This window comes from Mustela putorius, unplaced genomic scaffold (assembly GCF_011764305.1).
Source record: "Mustela putorius furo isolate JIRA1106 unplaced genomic scaffold, ASM1176430v1.1 tig00000198_pilon_pilon_pilon, whole genome shotgun sequence".
Taxonomy (NCBI): Eukaryota; Metazoa; Chordata; class Mammalia; order Carnivora; family Mustelidae; genus Mustela; species Mustela putorius.
In genome coordinates, this window is record NW_025421311.1 from 1,059,753 (window position 1) to 1,079,268 (window position 19,516).

The 19,516-nt window shown below is 48.9% G+C and overlaps 1 protein-coding gene across 1 annotated transcript; it reads right to left on the reverse strand.

The window, feature by feature from the left end:
* Positions 1-4,939: 4,939 nt before the first annotated feature.
* LOC101688701 (stromelysin-1) lies at positions 4,940-13,028 on the reverse strand. Its single transcript, XM_004764452.3, has 10 exons — positions 12,756-13,028; positions 11,955-12,199; positions 11,713-11,861; positions 11,461-11,586; positions 9,584-9,748; positions 9,259-9,403; positions 8,315-8,448; positions 7,770-7,929; positions 6,544-6,647; positions 4,940-5,332 (listed from the first exon to the last, which is right to left on the reverse strand). Exons 1-10 carry the CDS (start codon positions 12,855-12,857, stop codon positions 5,232-5,234), a joined length of 1,431 nt encoding a protein of 476 aa, XP_004764509.1. The 5' UTR covers positions 12,858-13,028; the 3' UTR covers positions 4,940-5,231.
* Positions 13,029-19,516: the final 6,488 nt, after the last annotated feature.

Here is a 19,516-nt window from a genome sequence, read left to right on the forward strand (position 1 = left end):
CAATTCTTGAAGAAATTGTTGCTATGCCACGAGGTACAGCACGTCACTGGCCATAGCAGTTTTGGCTAAATGCCCATCATAAAAGCCATGGTGGTGAGTGACTCCTTGACTAGTTTGGAAGCTCGACCACGAGGCAGACATGCTATACAATGTTTCACCCTCCCCTTCGGCACAGGCTGCATGGGTCTCTAATCCCACACGTCCAGGTGGCAGATTTCTCAGTTGCATAGACCATGGCCAGGAAGTCATGTAAAACACATACTCACCTTTGGTTTTATCTTGGGAAAGTGGACCAGTTTTCTCTTCGTCACGGAGGAGCTTTTATCGATAAATAAAGTTATGTTCTAAATCAGCTCTTGCTGTCGGTCTGTTCTGGGTGCGATCCACCCCCAACCCCGAAGTGGGCTTTTCCCTATTGACTAACAGGGATCAAAGGACACTGGAACTGTGGATTCTTTGGTCAATCTGAAAGGCCAAAGCGCTTCTCCCCCAAACGCTGTGCCCCCAGTTTGAATGCTTGATAAACACACTGTGCCTACAGGAGGTGATGCTCGTTGACGTGACCAGGTCGGTTGGTTGTAGCCTGATGACTTCCACGATGGATGTACTGCTGAATTACGCACGGACTGAATCCATCAATCAATTAATCAATTAACTAGTATGTTTGGGGGGTGTTTTCTCCGTTCTTATATTAATGGAAATGTAATGTTTTTAGGTATGTAATTCAAGTTGAATTCTTCTTATTCTTCCCTCTATGATGTAACTCAGAAAAAAACATCTTTTCTTCACCATAGTCAAACCAACTCTGTGTGATGCTCTGCAAATGTTGTTAGCCGTCCTGTCGCCACAGCACAAACGTGATGTTTCCTTTCCCTCCACGCTCAGCCTGCTAGACTCTTGCTGCTTGAGGAACATCTAGGATCAAGCATTGCCTCCTTCCTAAACTCATTCATTCATTCATTAAATAAAAGCTTATTAATAAGCAAAGGTTAAGAGGCAGGCGCCATGCTGGACACTGGGGACAGTCCAAGGAGGGATGTTTGAGGACAGTGAGAGCACACTGTGGGTCAATGGGTGCACAGAAAAGGACGACTGAACACAGCCAGAAGGCAGGATGTGGAGAGCAAAGACACACTCATGGAAACACAGACCGTAGTGGGACCAGCTGCTGCTTCTCTGTTCACAGACTGCTGGCTTCACCTTGACAGGACATTTCCCTCTGCCTGCTGGGACCCCACAGCCAACTCCACATATTCTCTGAAGGTCTGTGGTCTGTCAGCCCACTTCCCATGTATGTCCAAACCAAGAATCATTTCGTTGGGGGTTAATTAGAGTAGAATCATTATAAGGAACTTGGGGAATCTCATGGAATAGAATCTCAGGACAACCGTCCTGAGAAATGGGAAGATTCAGGCTCTCTGTCTCTCTGTCTTTCTCTCTATCTCTCCCTCTTGTTCTTAGTCTGAGCCCGAGTATTTGCTGGTTTTCCTTTTTCTGCAGACCAGCTTTGCTCTATGGATGATGTTTCCCTGTAAATCAGTCTGTGCAGGACTTTGAGGTCTAATGGTCTTAATTCTAGTTTCAAGCTTTGATGATCTTATAAATCTTGTCCCAACATGGGGACAGGAGGGCTGGAGGCAGAGAGCCACAGCCATACCTCTTTCCTTGCTTTAGGGGCCAAGTCTGGCTTTGCTTCTCGGGTGGACCAGCCAGGGCATTCTTGACCCCTAGTCCCTGAGGAATGGAAGCCCTCCTGTGGTCTCCAGCCTCACCCTGGGACCCGGATGAAAATTCTCTCCAGATACCTCCCTCCTCCTGGTTCCCTACCCACTTCCTACGTGACCAATCTAGATTACTTTCCTCCTGTGATTCTCTATTCTGTCATCGTAATACCTTAATCCTTTCCCTTCCTCACTCCCTTCTCCCTGACCTCCCTCGAGCTGCCGAGACGCTCCCCCACCCACCACCTGCTCACCGCTGGGTCACCTATGAGGGCTCCCACGCACCCGTCCCAAACTGTCCATGCCGCCAGCACACCACGTCCTGCCCGCTGTGTCAGACACGCTGATGTGACTGTAGTCATCCCGGGCTCTCACCGAGAGCAAGAAGAGGGAATCCACACTCACAGGTTCTGACACACTCGTTCTCCTGCTGGATCGGACGGACGACCGCGAGGCTTCGGGTCGGTGCTTGGATGGGAATAGACGCCTCAAATAGCCTCGAATACGCAGCCTGTCTGGAGGCGAGCCTCGGACCGGCCCAGCAGATCCTTCCAGCCCCACGCTTCCAGCAGCTACGTCCTTCCCCGTCCAGCCCCTTCTCGTGTTCTCCCGTCCCGGGCCGTCCAGCTCTCTCATCCTCTCACCCCCCGAGCTGACCGCACTCCCTGTAGCGCGGCCGTGCTCCGCATTTCCAAGGCCAGAGAAGTCAAGCCAGTTCTTGAACATCGTCCTGGGATTCAGCAGCACGGCACCGCGGGGCTGGACTTGCCCCAACATGGGCTGCAAGGCTGGTCCCTGGAGCTCGGTCTCTGCTCGGTGTCAGGGAACATGGGTTCCCGGCTGGTCAGTGCACACACACGCGCACACACACACGCGCACTCCAGTCCTTCTGGAACGAGATGTCTTGGGGTAAAGGGCAGCAGGGAGCAGTGGCAGGTGGGTGGTCCCCCGTTGTCCCTCGTCACTGAGGATAGTGGCGGGGGGGGGGGCGGGAGAGGCCAGGAGTCAGACACAGATACAAGAACCTTGGCCTTGGGGCTGTGGGGATTTTAAGCTGCTGGACTGAGCAAGAGTGGACTTGCCCTCTTTGAGGTGGTGCAGGTCATGCACGGCATGGCGCCCGGCTCAGACCGAGTCCAAACTCAGCAAGATAGGGCCGTCCCCGCTGGTTTACTGCCCGTCGCTCTAGACAAAATCAGAGCATGGTCTTGGGAACCAGGAAGAACGAAATCAGCTCCTGACTCAGCTGTGTGCAGCGTGACCACAGCAGAGTCCCCGAGTCCCTCTAAATTTTCACTTCTGCCCCCCCGCGGAAACAAGCCAACGGCGCAAGCCACCAGTAGGGGACTGAGGAAATGAAGCCAGGCTTTCGGAGAAAGTGGCCAATAGAAGAACGGCGCCTGTGCTAACCAGGAGGGGACGCCGCGGTGTTTCACGTGGGAAGAGTGAAGAGCACGGTGGCGAGATTCGCGGCCACTGATCTCACTTTAGGAGACGTAACGTGCTAATGTCTGCGTGTGTACGGGGCGGCTGGAGGGTTGCATTTGGGTGTGTTCGTTCTCCCTGGACTCTGCGCTCCATGAAGACGGGGCTGTCACACCAGCCCCTGAGGAAAGGCACCAGCTGGTGGGGACAGGTGTGAGGAAAACTGACTTCTCACCGTGTTTTCTACCTTTCAGACGTGTGGCCACTTAGTACCCCTGCAAAAGCATAATCCAAATAAATTCAGGGAATTTATAAAATAAAGAAATGCTCAATTGCGACCAAAATACTGCCATGTATTAGAGTTCTGTCTTACAGTCTCCCACACGGTCTCTTCCGTGCTCACCGTCCTAAGGATGGTCTAAATGCTGACCATTCACAGATGTGTATCTCCTCTCTTTAAAAAACAAAATTGAGGTACGATCGACGGACCCCACTGGGTTTGTTTGAGGTGCATGAGGAAGGACTCCGCCTGTGTCCACACTGCGCACAGTCCCCAAAGAGCAGTCCCTCGAGTTTCTGGGTCACCGTGTTTAAGTTCAGACTCACTCACTCATGGCCTCGTTGGGCATCTCACGGACGTTTCAAAACTTGGCAAACCTCAGCCATTCTTCTCCACTCTCACCTTTTCCTCACAAAGCTCTGTGTCTCCGAGCTGTCCCCGAGCCCAGCACATGCTGCCACGGTAGGTGACGTCTGTCCTCCTGGTCTAGGAAGCTCTCGGGGAATGGTGCGTGGTCTCTTTCCTCTTCTTCGAACCCCCTGCTGAGTCCTGCTGTCTTCCATGCTCTCATCTGACTCTGCAGTGTGACCGCTTTTGCCTGAGCTGTGACCCCCTCCCCCGGTTCTCCAGCCTCCCCTCCAAACCTCCAGGGCCATCCCCTCAGAAGTCCTAACACGGCCCAGAGCCGGTGACCGTCCTGCTAGCCTACCGAAGACGTCTATGGTTTCCCCTCAGCACCCATTAGGTTGACGGTAGTACGCACGTGTGTGTGCTCCTTTGCATACATTCTTTCTCGCTGACTATGACCTTGATGAGGGTAGGGGCTGTGTCCGTTCACGCAGGGTCACGCAGGGTCCTACACCTACACCCCAGCACGGATTGGCCTGGCACGTGGAATACGGTGAGTGCACCGTCCTCATATGAACGGACCCGTCGGGGCGTGAACGAGCTCTTACTGTGTGGCAGGTGCCGTGCTGGGCGCCTGACCTAGGGCCATGAGTCTCTCTTCGCAGTAGCATCTGCCCGTGGGCTTCAAGCATGGACAACTAGACAATGAGTACAAGAGGGTGTTTCCAGGTGTGCATGGACGTGAGCAGATCTGCTGCTAGGGCGGGCGGGAGGAGACGAAGAACAGGTTTGGTTTCCTGCACCTGACAGAGAAGCCTGTGAACAAGGTGGTCCGTGACAGTCCTAAGATTCTGTGTCACAGCGTTTTCTCGAGCCTGCCCTGCTTGGGGACAGCTGGCCCAGGTCTTCCTCCCAGGGTGTCTCAGGAACACACAGGATGTGTGGGAGGTGGAAACAGGGACACTGGCTGGTAGGACACCTATGGAGGGCACATGGCACGTCCCCTACTGGTCCTGACAAGCCCATGGGGCGGCGGCCACCGTGGAGACCTGAATCCTAGCACACGGGCCCAGGATCTCGGCCTGCCTCCGATCTGGTCCCCACCGCACGGTCCCCACCGCACCCAAGGTCGTGGGGACAACTTGTTCTCAAAACAAACAAGATGTTGATACAACTGACCGATTCTCTTTATTAAATAACAAGTGCATAGTCTATATACAGTAGCCGGGCTGGGCCACGAGCGCTCTCCCCTCCCCCGTGGAGGCCCCGCGGGACGCAGCCCCCGCTCAGCCAGCCGCTCGCCCCAATGCCCGACACCGTGGGAAACAGCCGGCAAGTCGAGGATGTCGCCTGAGCGTCGTCCCCACGCATGGGAGAAACGGACCGTCTACGCTCGCAGGGACTCCGGGCAGGACTAGCAGCAGTGGCCGGAGCCCGTGGGGGTGCTTCTTGGCCTCTCAGCAGTTTAGCCAGCTGCCACTCGCCAGGGTGTGGGTGACTTTCCTTGCGTTGGGGTCAAACTCCAACTGGGAAGCTCCGCTGAAGAAATAGTAAAATCCTGGAAATACAGAGGAGGGAACCCGTGAGATACTGTTGCAGATAAACCAGCTTGGCAACACCCAGAATGCAGAATGCCAGGCGATGAGAATTCTGGTGTTTATAAGGGTTTTACTGGGTGCCGGATTCCGGAAAGCGTTTGATGGGTTTGTTTTCTCACGTCTTCCTTCAACAGTCCCATGAGGGACGCGCATCTAAGTCCGCCCTGCAGATGGGTAGGGGGAGGGGTGTGCAGGCTGGCCCAAGGTCCCTCGCGGAGGACAGGCTGGTGACAGCACCGCCTTCCAGCTCTGTCCGACGGCGAAGCCAGGCTCCACTTACCATGGTATTCTTCTTCCAACCAGGCAAAATTCTCTGCTTCTTTGGAAACCATGAACTCTTTATTTTCTTTTTTCCCAACAGTCCTCCTCCCCTTTCCTTCCCTGAGGGTCCCTTCCAGACCCAGAGAAGCATGGAAACCCCTTGAGAACACCAGGGCCCTTCAAGGCTCGGCCATCCTGGTGCTCAGGACCAGTAAGGACCACCAATAAGGACCCACCAGCCTTCACTTCTCTCTCCTCGAGCAGGAAAAAGATACAACTGGTTTAAAACCCCGGGCGCACGAAGAAGCAATGATTTGCAACTGACTGGCGTGGGCAGTGACTGACCACTTGGGGACATGTCCCTGGGAATCAGTAGTTATGGCAGGATAGGGTGAGGGAAACGTCGCCACACTGCTGGAGGGGACTTCTCTGCGCGCAGGGAGATCTGAGAGCTCAGGTCAGGACGCAGGGAAACAACCCTAAGCAGTTTGCTATTTTCTGTGCACACGGAACAGAGATGAGTGCCCACCAATCTCATCAATGTTTTCTAGAAGTCATCATAGACTTGGCACGGAATTGGTAAGTAGCAATCTGGGGGAAGAGAGGAAGGAGCTGCTTAGAGAAAACCTGTCATTACACAGGGCACCTGGGGGCTCCGTCACTTAAGCATCCGACTCTTGGTTTCGGCTCAGGTTGTGATCTCAGTCATGAGATCACGGCCCCCACTGGGCTCTGCGCTCAGCGCAGTGACTGCTTGGGATTCTCTCTCCCTCTGCCCTTCCCCCGCCTCAAGTAAATAAATAAGTCTTATAAAAAAAGAAAATTTGTCATTAGAAATTAATCCAATTGTCCCTCCGATACCCTAGAAAGTTCCCAGTGCCCCGTGACCAAACAAAAAGTATCTCCTTACCAAATGCTTCAAAAGCAGCGTCGACCTTCGTGTCCACCCCTGGGAAGTCTTCCGCTATTTGCCTGGGGAAGCCCGGCTCCATGGATTGTCTCTTCTCGTCAAATCTGCACCCAGTAAAAGAAACACAGCATGGCATTGCACGGAAGCCACGTGACTAGAAGCCCTAAGTCATGTCGGGTTTACTGTGGCATTCTAGTAAACTTTCCAAGTATCGTAAATGAACGTCAAGCCGGTGAGACACTACAGAAATATGGGACTTTAATGGGACTGCAAACACAGCTCTTAAAACTGTCTCTCCCCCGGAGAAGAGGCAACATCCGATGTCTCAGATGTCTGTTACCATACTTCTCGAGGCTGGATGGAAAGAACCTAATCATCTTTCTATCACAAAGGCTTGAAGGTACGGACAGATGAGTTGGCTCATTCATCTCAAATACGAATGTCAAGTTCTCTACCGTATGTGGCTTGTGTGTGTCCTCCCCACCCTGCACGTCTGGATTTCCTCCAGCAGCCTCCTAGGGAAGGGATGACGGAGACCAGGAAAGCACAGGGAATGTGTTGTGGGCTCGTTGGCTGGACCTTGGTTGGTCCTGCCAGTCGTCGGGCAGATGGCCCAGGCATCGGCATCTGTGTGTCCTGGGTTCTGGCCGTAAACCCGGACCGCTGCTGCTCACTGGCCTCTTAACAACAGCACTACTGAACGGGTGCGGTCGGGGTGGCCCTGAAGCATCATATGGCGAAGCTGGAAGCATGAGACAAACACCCAGGGAGGCGGTGGGTAGACAGGAAAGGAATGCTAAAGTGTGGCCCGGATTCCCAAGGCTTCTTTTGAAACAAAACACAAGCCCATCTGCATTTGGAGTCCATCTGGGAAGCTCCACCGGGGGGTGGGACTTGAGGCAGGACTTGAAGAGGGCATGCACTGGCTGGAGGCAGGGGGCGGGTGGTGGTGGTGGTGGTGCAGAGGTGAGAAGAGGCTGTTCAGGCACAGGGTGGTGTGGTCGCAGGGGAGCTCCAGCCTGCGGCTCCCGGGCTCAAGGTTGGACCGAGATAGAGGCCCCTGGGACCACCTAAGACCAGCGTTGCTGCCTTTGAAAGAGAGTCTGTCCTGGTCCTCCGTACTGGGGGTGGGGTGGGGCTGGGCTGCGAGTGACCTGGGGGTATCCTTGGAAGAGGATAATTTCCCTGCTGAGGCTCCATGCAAAGTCACCCCAACCCCGTCTTACCGCCAGTATTTGTCTCCTACGAAGAAATATGTTTTCTTCTTTTCTTTATCAAAAAGGGCCGCATCAATTTTCCCTACGGTTGCAGGAAAACCCAGGGTGCGGATGCCTTTTGGATAACCTGCTTGTGGCTCCGTTCCTCTCACGGCCCAGAACTGATTTCCTGTTAAGAAAAATCATTTGGAGTCTTGCTGAATTTATGACAGTTAAGCCTTCGAGTTTTAAAAATACTTGTCAGCACCTTTGATTTTCAGAGTAAGGATTTAATCCCCAGCTCAAAGTGGATTGTTCACAAAAATGTGTGGATTGAACAACTGAACACAAATGCAAAGAGGGAATTTACAACTCTGAGTGATTTATATCCCTACTTGCATTTTTATTATCTGTAAAATATAAATAAAATAACACCAGACCCAGTTGTTTCTTCAGAACTTCGAGTGACGAAGGAGACACAATTTGTCAGAGTAGAGAAAACTAAAGTTCTATTTAATTTTCCTGCAAAGGGGTTTATTTCAACGGGTTAGAAGAAATTAATGTTTCATAATTACCTTTAAAAAGGAAAACAGTGTCCTTGTTAGTGTCTTCATATGCGGCATCCAGGCCTGAAGGGAGCGACGGCCAAAACGAAGAGATCAAATAAAATCCAGGTTCAAGTGTCCTGAGGGATTTGCGCCAAAAATACCTAAAATATGTAGAAGAGGAAATGAAAATTGAGAAACAGACCTTCACCTTTAACGGGTTTTTCTCCCTGTGGTGCCTCATCCACCCGCCCCATCCCCTCAGCTGCTAGGCTCGAGGGCGGGCAGCAATCAGGCAGGCTGTCAACGGGAAAAGATCCTTTTTTTCTCTTGGGACGCTTGCCCCCGGCCTCCTGCCGAGGATTCTGGCGTAAGATCTTCCAGAGAGAAGGTGGCTACAGCCCATGCAAACTAGTGTGGGCATCACAACGCTGGTCACGTTTTCAGACGGACAGACTGGTGTGTGTGTATGTGTGCGTGTGGGTGTCAGTATTTCCAGAATGACTGTGGAAGTGTCTACACGCATCCTCGACGGTGGGTGGCGGCGGGGAGCCCGTGTGGCGAGGGAGACTGGCTCTTGGCTTCCCTCCCACGTGCGCAGCCTGAACGTGTTGTCACGGGCATAGTCTGCAGCTGTAGATTAGCCGGTTAAGGATAATGCCCTCCTGATGCTATCTTTAAAGGAAGCAAAGATAAAACTCTAATTCTGAAGTTCGACCTGAGCCTCTGGAAAAGTAAGCGTGGCTTATAGCGACTGGAGACAAGCACGAGAGGACAGGCATCAAATCAAGCCTTGGAAAACGAGTGGGAAGATTTTGGGGAAACATGGAGGGTGAGTCACGAGAGCTCAGTGATTTCAAGTTCAGAGAAAATGCTTTGCTCTCAGAATTTAAAATCTCCATCAAGTCTCCGTTCTCCTTACTAAACACTGAACGTCAGAAGAAGAGAGAGGAAATGGAATCTTCTGGTCTGACCTGTCCTTAAAGAAGAGGATTTCTCCCCTCAGGGTGCTGACTGCATCGAAGGACAAAGTGGGGTCGCACGCAGCTGGGGTCCCCGGTTCTGAAGGCACAGATTCCGTGGGCGCCACAGGGTCATCCGGGGAGCCAGGGGGAGATCCTGAAGGGAACAGATGTGGGGAGGCAAACAGAGGGACTGTGACGCTATCGTCCACGTGAGTGCTTTCCCAGTGCACTCAGGGGCTTAAGAGGTACTGCAAACGCGTCGTGCTGCGTTTTCAAGCTCTCCCGAGGACCGGCCCTGCAAAGCTCCGTGCCCGGTGTGTGCGGCCTCGCTCACCGTACAGGGACTGGATGCCGGCCACGTCATCTGGAGAAAGGCGGAAGCGGGCCAGGTCTGTGTGTGCCCTGTAGACTGGGTACATCAGAGCGCGGGGGTCGGCCGAGTGAAAGAGACCCAGGGAGTGGCCAAGTTCATGAGCAGCGACCAGGAATAAGTTGGTTCCTGTTTAAGAAATCATAAACAACGGTTACTTGGTACAAATCCATGGACGTCCTCACACAGGTCAGCTGTGTGTTCTCTCATTTTCTCCCTGGAGGCACATGGGGCTTCCTTTGCCTGGTGTGTGGTTAACGGGCCCACACTTCACGGCAGGCCAAGTGTTTTTCAAGGCTCTTTCTTGAAATCAGTCTTTGAGACAAAATATGCAGTCATGTCCCCACTCCACTCTCCTGTCTCAGGATCCTAGGGAGAGCCAGCTCCCTTTTCCTGTGCTCTGGAGGGGGCCCAAACCGCTTATGTAGCTCATCTATAAATGTTTCTCTTCATTTGTTAATGAAAAGCTAAACACTGTTTCAACATATTAGTGTTTGCCAGTCATGGCCTCGGTTATATGAATCACAATTTATTCATCTCAATTCTGGAATCCTGAGACAACCACGCTCCTACGATTCCCCATTGGAATGCTGCCTGCATAATTTTCCTCCCCAAGATTGTTACTATTAAGCACATTTTGAGTCTGGAAATATATATATATATATATATATATATATATATATATATATTTTTTTTTTTTTTTTAAGATTTGGAGTGAGAGCAAGCACAGGCAAACAGAGAGGCAGGCAGAGGCAGAGGGAGAAGGAGTCTCCCTGCCAAGCAAGGAGCTCAATCCCAGGACGCTGGGATCATGACCTGAGCCGAAGGCAGCTGCTTAACCAACTGAGCTACCCAGGTGTCCCTGGGTCTGGAAATATTAGTAAGGATCATTGACATAGGGTTTGCAAGATTGGTCTCAAAGATAGCACGCCTAATCGTGCTACTGTTTGCCACGAAAGAGATCTGGGCCACACAAACACTGGCTATATTTACATTTTTTTCCTCCATATTATTAAAAATAACCCAGAATACTGAAAATTGGAAGTCATCGGGTAATTATATTTGACAGGCTGAATTTACTTTTGCAAGTGTTATTTGTGTAACTTGTGATCCTAGTACAGTCCTCATTAGAGGCTTTGCAGGAAGAAGTTGTTAATTCAGTAGAATCAAAGAAATTTACCGAGCACTAACTTCGCATTCATACTCTCTATGGAGATTCTGTTTGAGTTTCAATTATAAACCCCAGTGAATTTGTTTTAGCCAATTTTTTGAGAACTTTGGAAGCCAATCCTCAAAGTATACAGTTATGAACTGACAAATATTCTTCCACCTAAAAAATCTGGACACTATATTAGGGGGCAAGTGCTTTCCTTCAGAACTAGTCTATAGAAACTCTTGTTAACCTAGAGATAGTAAAATGCTGATTTACAAAGAAAACCTAAAAAGGAACCTCAGTTCCTGAAATTTAACTCTCATCTCCCTTTTGAAGAGTAAAGAAGAAACAGCCCCCAACTGGATATAAGCAATATCCAGGGCACCATCCCTTGGGTATCTGCCACTCAATATAATGAGAGAATATTCCTGAGGATGGTTCTGAGCTCACCCTAGAAACGCAGTCATCAAAGAAATACTTACTGATGTCCCCACACTGTGCTTACCAAGACAGAGAATAAACTTTTCAGACATGTGCAAAATAGTTAAAACAAAAATACACTCTACTAATTCTCGAACTATTCAGGAAGTATGGAACACCCCACTTCTTGAAGATTCTGAGCTATTAAGAATTTTCTAAATCTAAAGAAACCCCCCACCGACGTCATTCCGAGAGATGTGTAACCTACCCGAAGTGTCTCTTGTCCACTGTTCATCGTCGTCAAAGTGGGCGTCTCCAAAAATGCCGGGGCCGGGCGGGTAGGCATGACCCAAAACATTTCCAGGTCCATCAAAAGGGCTAAAGTCTCCATGATCTAACAGAGAAAGTGTTTTTATTGGAAAGATAGGTAATTCAGATCTCTTGGAACACCCTCCCCCAATAGCACCTAGATAAATTGATGCATTTCATGGTTTTTGTGGGATTTTTTCCTTTGTTTTACCTCTAACTGCGAAGGAGATCTTTATGTCAGCCTCTCCGTCATCAGCCCTGGAGAAGGTCAGTGGGGTCACCTCCTGCCAGAGACTCAGGGCTTTCTCAATGGCAGAATCAATAGCATCTCTTGGCAAATCCAACGTATAATTTATAATCCTTTAAGAGAAAAATTGAAGAAGAAGTTATTTTCTCCTGTGATAGTTATTAGTAAAATCTGGGTAGTGTGTGAAAACCTCTTTGTCCCATTACCTGTAGGTAAGGTGGGTTTTCCTCCACTTGGGCATGCCAGGGAAGGTGGTGAAGCCGCCAATGTCGGGAACGCCACACCTGGGCTTACGCATCATCTCCAGAGTGTCTGCGTCCAGCTTCCCCGTCACCTCCAACCCGAGGAACTTCTGCATTTCTCGGATTTTCTCAACGACGGGACCATGGTCCCTTCTTTTAACAAACGGTTTCGTATCTTTTGCAAGTTTGTAGTATTTTTCCAGGTATTGCTAATGGGATATTAAGTAAAGTTTTTATGTCATACTTTGATTTTTTTAGCCTTTCGAGGTAAAATGCAGCTGCTGACTCAAACTGTCTGCAGTATCTGTCTGGTTTGAAGAAATCAAAATGAGTGTCCTATTCAGCTGCACTCTCAGGTAAAGACTCCTTGCTTCTGTTCTGCCTTTGTAGCCAGATAATCTCTGGAACCTGGTCTACTCCCAAAGCAATGAAAATGAAACAGAAAACCAAGATAAATGTCTGTGTTCCTCTTTTACCTTAAAAGAGGAACACAGAGCACATAGGCTTCTTTGGGTGTAATTCTGTATTTCCGGCCCATTTATTAACTCCCTTGACTTTCTACTTTATGCATCTCCCGGGGACCTGCCCTAAGAAGAAAGCTGGACAAACCCATGCATCTAGACACGACACTAGCAACATAAACACCAGCTACATGTACATTGGATTAGACGTCCCAGGGGGAGATACATTTAATTCCTCTCTCTACCTGCTACTCACGCCCCCCAGGCCCCAGCGAGCCCTGGGAGGGATGGAGCCACCAGTCACCTGAACAAGCTCCGTGCTGTCCTCGTCCTCTGCAGCCCTGTCCGCTGGGTAGGCTGAGCACACAGCCACACAGAGCAACAGGAGAGCTGGAAGGTTCTGCATTTCCACGGGCTCTTCTTGGCTCTAAGTCGTTGTGGTGCTCTGTGTCCACCTTCTCCTGGGTCCGGTCTCTGGAGCCCTGACTTTTATAGGGTGACAGAGGTGGGTTAGGTCGCCCGCAGCGTGACTCATGATTGCTTTCATCCGAATGACAGCAGGACCATGTCCAAAAATTCCAAATCTGAAGTAGGATGATATAACCTACTTTACTAATTTCTCTCAACCCTTCCAATTTTGCAAATCATAACAGTGATTAAGCTCCAGGAAATGCTTCCTGTCTTCGTAAGAAGAGAACTGGGGCATTTTTTTTTTTTTAAATTCTGGAAAAAAAAGTGCCCGGAGTTTACTAGACCATTGATGTTTGTGTGTTTGAGAGGAGAAATAGGCTGACTCGGTAAAAAGTCAAAATTGGTTAGAACATATGAAATGCGGTCTTATTTTAAGAAAAACAGACTTAAAATCAAATACAATGAGATGTAAGTAAATGACAAGCCGTGCTTACATAGCTCAAGCGCACACTGTTAGATTTTATAGTAATAGAAGGAAGAATATCTAGAATAAGGTTGGAAGGGAGAGTCTGTGTTTTGAGCCCTTGACTCGAAGTCTGTGTTACCGGTTTCTGGTTGGATTTGTTAGGAGAAGGCTCCTGGGCAGGACAGAACAAAGACCTCGAGGGAGGAGGTGTGCCCTTTCTCCTGCGGCTGGTCTTCCTTCTGTCCCAACCGGGGAGCGGGTCGCAGACCTGCAAGCACCGTCCCTGCGAACCTGCGGGGTCAGAAGGAAGCACCTTGTGCCAGGACCAACTTTCCCGTCATCGTTGCCGCCGCGCTTCTCATGGTCTCCCCATCTCTCTCCCTCCTCCCTCAAATCACCATAGATACTTCGAACTTCTTTTTTTTTAAAGATTTTATTTATTTATTTGAGAGAGAAACAGAAAAAGAGAGAGGCAGGGGAGCGGCAGAAGGAGAGGGAGAAGCAGGTTTCCCATGGAGCAGGGAGCCCGATGCAGGGCTCGATCCCAAGACCCTGAGATCATGACCTGAGCCGAAGGCAGTGGCTTAATGACTGAGCCACTGGGATTGTGGGCAAACTTTGAACTTAAAACAAAAGCCACCCTTAGATGTCTCCCCCAGGGTGCTTACCTGTTTTCTCTTCTCTCTTCTTCCCTTCCTCTTCCTTTTTCTTCCTGTTCTCGGTCCCGCAGAGCGCTGGTCCTGCCAACAGTGCTCGTAGGGAAGACTGCGGACATCCACAGGGGAGGGAGCTCGGCTGAACGTTTTACCATTCTCCCGCCACCTGTCCCTCTTCCTCACCGACCTTGCCTCCCTTACCCTTAGAAAAACAGAGCAGAAAAAGAGAAAGAAATTAAATTGGAAAGAGCCAAGTTTACACTTACAAAATGTCTTAAGTGAACATTTTTTATTTGCCACCATGGTTTGTTTTTTCTTTGCTTATTTGTTTGCTAAAGAGCAGAACACCCAGGAGTGAGAAACTCCGTGAAACGATGAAGAAAAATGTACTTAATAAGTGCAAGTTTTGTTCCCTGCCTTTGCATTTCTTGTGCATTTTCCTTCTTTCTCAGTATCTTTGTACGTTCTGAATAAACACCAGAGCGATCTCATCCAGCGCGCGTCACAGGTGCAGTGAGAGGTCTGTGCCTGGAGGTGACCAGTCGTCTGAAGCCTGGGGCTGTGCGTCAGGGGTAAGCATCTGTTTTTAGACTAGAGTCTATCTAAAGACATCTCTTCCTCTAGGGGAAAGAATTTGGGTCTTGCGTCGATTGAAATCAAGGGGAAATGCTTATCCATCTTGATGTGAGGATAGCCAAGGGGGCAGAGTGAAACAGGACTGGTACCGGGAATGAGTTTGGGGAAGGCTCGATGGATGCAGGCAGAAGTTGCTAGGGACCACGGTCTCTCAGTTCCTTCTGAACTAATGTTTTCCCTGCGAACATTTTCTCTTGGATCATGTCTAATAAAACATATTTCAAGTTCAGAGGGAAACATTACAGATACCATGTTTATTTTCCCAGACGTTCAAACACAATTGGCAAAATGGGTCATGTTGTTGCTCCTGGAATAAATGCGGACTTTTCTGGAAGTGTCGCGCCTAAGGAAGAGGTCATTATTTATTTCTCAGTGGCACCTCGGACCGCCTCGTGCAGACTGTTCACACGGAGCTGGAGTGCGATGTCCCCTCCCTCACTGTAAATTCTCGGTTTTCCCCGGGCTCCTAATGCTGAACATGGCACCCGGCATAAACCGCACACCCTAGTATTGCTGAAAGAATTAATAATCTACTAATTATGAATGAAAGTTTCCCAAGAAAAGTCAAAGAGGCGAATGAAAAGTCAAAAAAACTTCATGAATCATGGAGATGTTTCTAAATCCCCTGATCTTACCAAATACCCTATTAGCTGAATTTTTTTCTTTTCTTGCTTTTGAAAAAGATTCAAGAGACCATCTTAAGTGTGTCTAATGAAGAATAAATTGAAGGCTTATCTACACCTCTTCCCCATCTCCATGTCTGTAAAATTCTCAGACGGCAGCATCAGAGCAACAATGCATGAGAGAGGATTTGCATTTTGTAGATTTAATTTTAAAAGACAATGCATTGTATCTTAGGGTTTCTGAACTTGGAACACTCTTATTGGAGATATCTATTTACTTTTATTTATTTTGCATGTTGATATAAGTTCATGTTCATTACATTGGAAGTCTGGGTGTTAAATAATATCAGTAACTCATGTATTCTTTTTGAGTATTTTAGTTTTGAAACTCATAAACCCTAAGATACAAAGTAAAAGACTGTCCATGAATCTGTGTTATGTCTGCATGATCTAACCCAGTGCTATTTTTGGGTCATACTAACTTGAACAATAAATGTACTCTACAGTAAATAAGTAAGTAAGTAAATAAAAGTTGGAGAGGTAGATCACAGAGCAGCTGAGCGGGAGAGAGAAGGAAGAGAAAGGGAATAACCACACCAAACGCAGAGGGGATCTGTGAACACTGCGGAGGAACTTGGGCTTTTCCAGCGCAGGGACGAGAAGGAGCGTCCGGCAGGATTTGTCCCACGGCTGAGCCACCGCAGAGCCGGAGAAGGGCCGGACGCGCGGAGCGGACCCGCAGAGCTCCGAGACGCGGCGGTGCACTCAGACGCGTCGACTCCAGCTTGGACTCAAGAACCGCATGGGTCCAAGTCACAGCCGCTCTGACGGCCTCCCCCGTCTGTGTCTCCACTCGTCCCGTGCCTCCGGGCCTGATGCGACGAGGTAACACGGTGCCTCCGCCTCAGCGACACGGTCCTCTCTCGGGTGTCTGAGTCTCCGTCTTCGAATCCTCGCGTCCCCAAACCGAGATCGAACGCTTGCAGACCACGGGTAACGGAGCAACATGGAGAGAACCGGACCCACTGACTCTTTAAAAGTAGGAAGGAAGGAGGGAGGATAAAACGCATCAGGAGGGAAGGAAGACAGGAAGGGTGCCGTCCGGCAGGGCAGGGCGTGCTCAGGGCGTCGAGGGCGGCGCTGGCCCGGTGCTCTGCCGAGCGAAGGTGTCCCCTGCAGGACAGGCCACCGAGGTGCGGGCGGGCGGGAACGGCAGGAACAGCATGAACGCTGACGCAGAGTCAAGAAAGCTGAATGTCTGTCAGGAAAAGGACAGAACTCATTTCCTCTTGAAGGAAAACGTGCGTGGAGAGTAGTGACCAAAAATGAGAACTGAAGTCGTGGGCAGACAGGTTGAAACCCATTCATGAAAACCCGCTAGTCTCTGGCTAAGATGTTTCGTTTACTCTGTGGGTGATGGAATGTCATGTCTTTATACTACGTTTTAAATGAAGTTTTATATATTTCAGTAGAGCTTCATATTTTTAGTATAGGAAATTACAGAATATAGAAAAAAGTAGAAGGTAGAAAAGAGATCATAAATAGTCATGCCACCAGGAGGAAAACGATTAAAACTTCACTGTGCTTCCTTCTAATTTTTACTTTTTTATATCACAGTGATCAGGGGAAATTATAAAAGTGCATCTGTTTTTCCACAATTCTGAATCTCCCCAGCCAGAGACGAAGACTAATCAGGCAATATATCCTCTTTGAATCCTAGGATAAAACATGTTGCTTACACGTTTTTTACATTCCTCAAATTATTTTTTATTTTTTGCACTTTTATTTTTATTTTTTTAATTTTTTATTATGTTAAGTTAGCTACCATATAGTACATCATTAGTTTCAGATGAAGCTTACAGGTTTTCTTTAATCCATGTTTTTCATAGTTGAAATCCTACCCCATACGTTAATCTTCATGGCAGTTTGCCGCAGAAACGTCCAAACATCTTAGCTGGAAGGTGAACCAGAGCAGAAGAGGGAATTAGGAACAGATCATCTGAGCACGTGGATGGCTCGGTCTTCTTTCGTTTATGAGAGCATAATGACTCAGATCACTCCACAGGAGTGGTAAAAATGTCGCAATCCATCCCTGACATTCCTTGGTGGTGGCAACGGGCTTTGTGTGGCTCCGGGCAACTCTGGTATTATGGAAAGAAGGAGACCGTTTTGTAATATTCTTGGCAGAGGTACTGTGATTGTGCAAACGGAGGAACATGAATTAAGGTTTCTAGTGGTTCTCCAACAGGCGGCATGTTCCCTCTGATTGTATAAAGTGTCGCTCGAGAAGCACGTTTTCTGATGTGAGGGTCACCATGGGCCCAGAGGGGGACTGGTGGGAGCAGCCATGTGGGGCAGGCACGGTCCCAGACTTCCGAGCTCACCTGCAGGGCAGCGTTCCATGGGAAACAGACTTGTCAAGCACACTGTGGAGACAGCTCTGTTCCACTTCGTAGGGCCTGCCCTATACATTCTGGAGATGTTCCTTTTGAGTCAGTTGGCAATAGTACGCTTTTACGTAATTTCTTCCAGGGCAGGCTCCCCGTGTCTGAGCACATACTTTGTTGACCTGTCCTGCGGGACGTGCCTCGTATGGGTATGAAATAGGTCACAGGTTGTTTTTTCTCTCTTTACAAATCAGCAACTCCCCAGTATAGATGTGGCTTCAGCACTGTCTAGTGGCAGAAAGTACTAGAAAGCAAGTGTCCTGGTGTCTGAGCACACATGAGGAGCAAAGTCTCTTTCTCACTCCTTCTGATTACCAGAGTTCCCGAGGTTTCGTAAGACATAGATGGGCCATCAGATCTTTTCCAATACAATGTCACCATCCCCAGAAGCTGCAGAATAATTCATTTTAAAGCTGGAGACTTCGTCTTCAACGTCACAGCTGTTGGGTTTCTTCTTATTGTATGTGCGAGGCTGGGTGGGCTTGCTTCAGTGACTACCGGCCTGGGTCTTTTTTGTTTTCCTTCTAAAGGAAATGTTTATTGTAGAGGCAAGTAAAAATATAGAGGCAGATAATTTCCAAATTTCTATTTTGGACCATAAATTAAAGCACACTCTAGTGGTTGCCCTTCGACTGGCCATATCCATGTGTGACTGTGGACAATGACAACAGCATTTGCTCACATTAACTTTCTAGAAAAGGCTTTATTCTTTTAGTGTAGTTTGGTTTTGTAGCAAAATGGAGGATAGGTACAGAAACTTTCCACGTACTCCCTGCCCCCAAACATACGTGGCCCCCCAGTAGGAACCACCCCCCTCAGAGTGGTACCTTTGTCACAATTGGTGAACCCACACTGACACGTCAGTGTCACTCCAAGCCCACTCCTGGGGCCCACTCCTGGTGCTGTACAGCCAGCAGGTCTGGACAAGTGTATGATGACCTATGTCTCTCCTGATGACATCGCACACGACACCTTCACAGACCCAAGAATCCTCCGTGCTCCCTTCCCTTCCCCAACCCCTGGCAACTGCTCATCGTTTTACTGTCCCCATGGTTTTGCCATTCCCAGAACATCATATAGTTGAATACACAGTATATAGCCTTCGGATTGGCTTCTCTCACTTAGTGATATGCATTTAAGTCTCTGTATCTTATCATGGTTTGATAGCTCATTCCTTTTTTATTTTTTATTTTTTTAAATTTAATTTTATTTTTTCAGTGTTCCAAGATTCATTGTTTATGCACCACACCCAGTGCTCCATGCAATCCGTTCCCTCCTGAATACCCACCAGCAGGCTTTCCCAACCCCCCATCTGTCTCCCCTCCAAGATCCTCAGCTTATTTCTCAGAGTGCACAGTCTCTCATGGTTCGTCTCCCCCTCCCATTTCCCCCAACTCACTTCTCCATCTCCCCGTGTCCTCCATGCTATTTGTTATGCTCCACAAATAAGTGAAACCACATGATAACTGACTCTCTCTGCTTGACTTACTTCACTCAGCATCATCTCTTCCAGTCCCGTCCATGTTGATACAAAAGTTGGGTATTCATCCTTTCTGATGGAGGCATAATACTCCATAGTGTGTATGGACCACATCTTCCTTATCCATTCATCTGTTGAAGGGCATCTTGGTTCTTTCCACACTTTGGTGCTATGAACACTGGGGCACAGATGGCCCTTCTTTACATCTGTATCTTTTGGAGTAAATAACCAGTAGTGCAATTGCAGGGTCATAGGGAAGCTCTATTTTTTATTTTTTAAGGAATCTCCACACTGTTCTCCAAGGTGGCTGCACCAACTTGCATTCCCACCAACAGTGCAAGAGGGT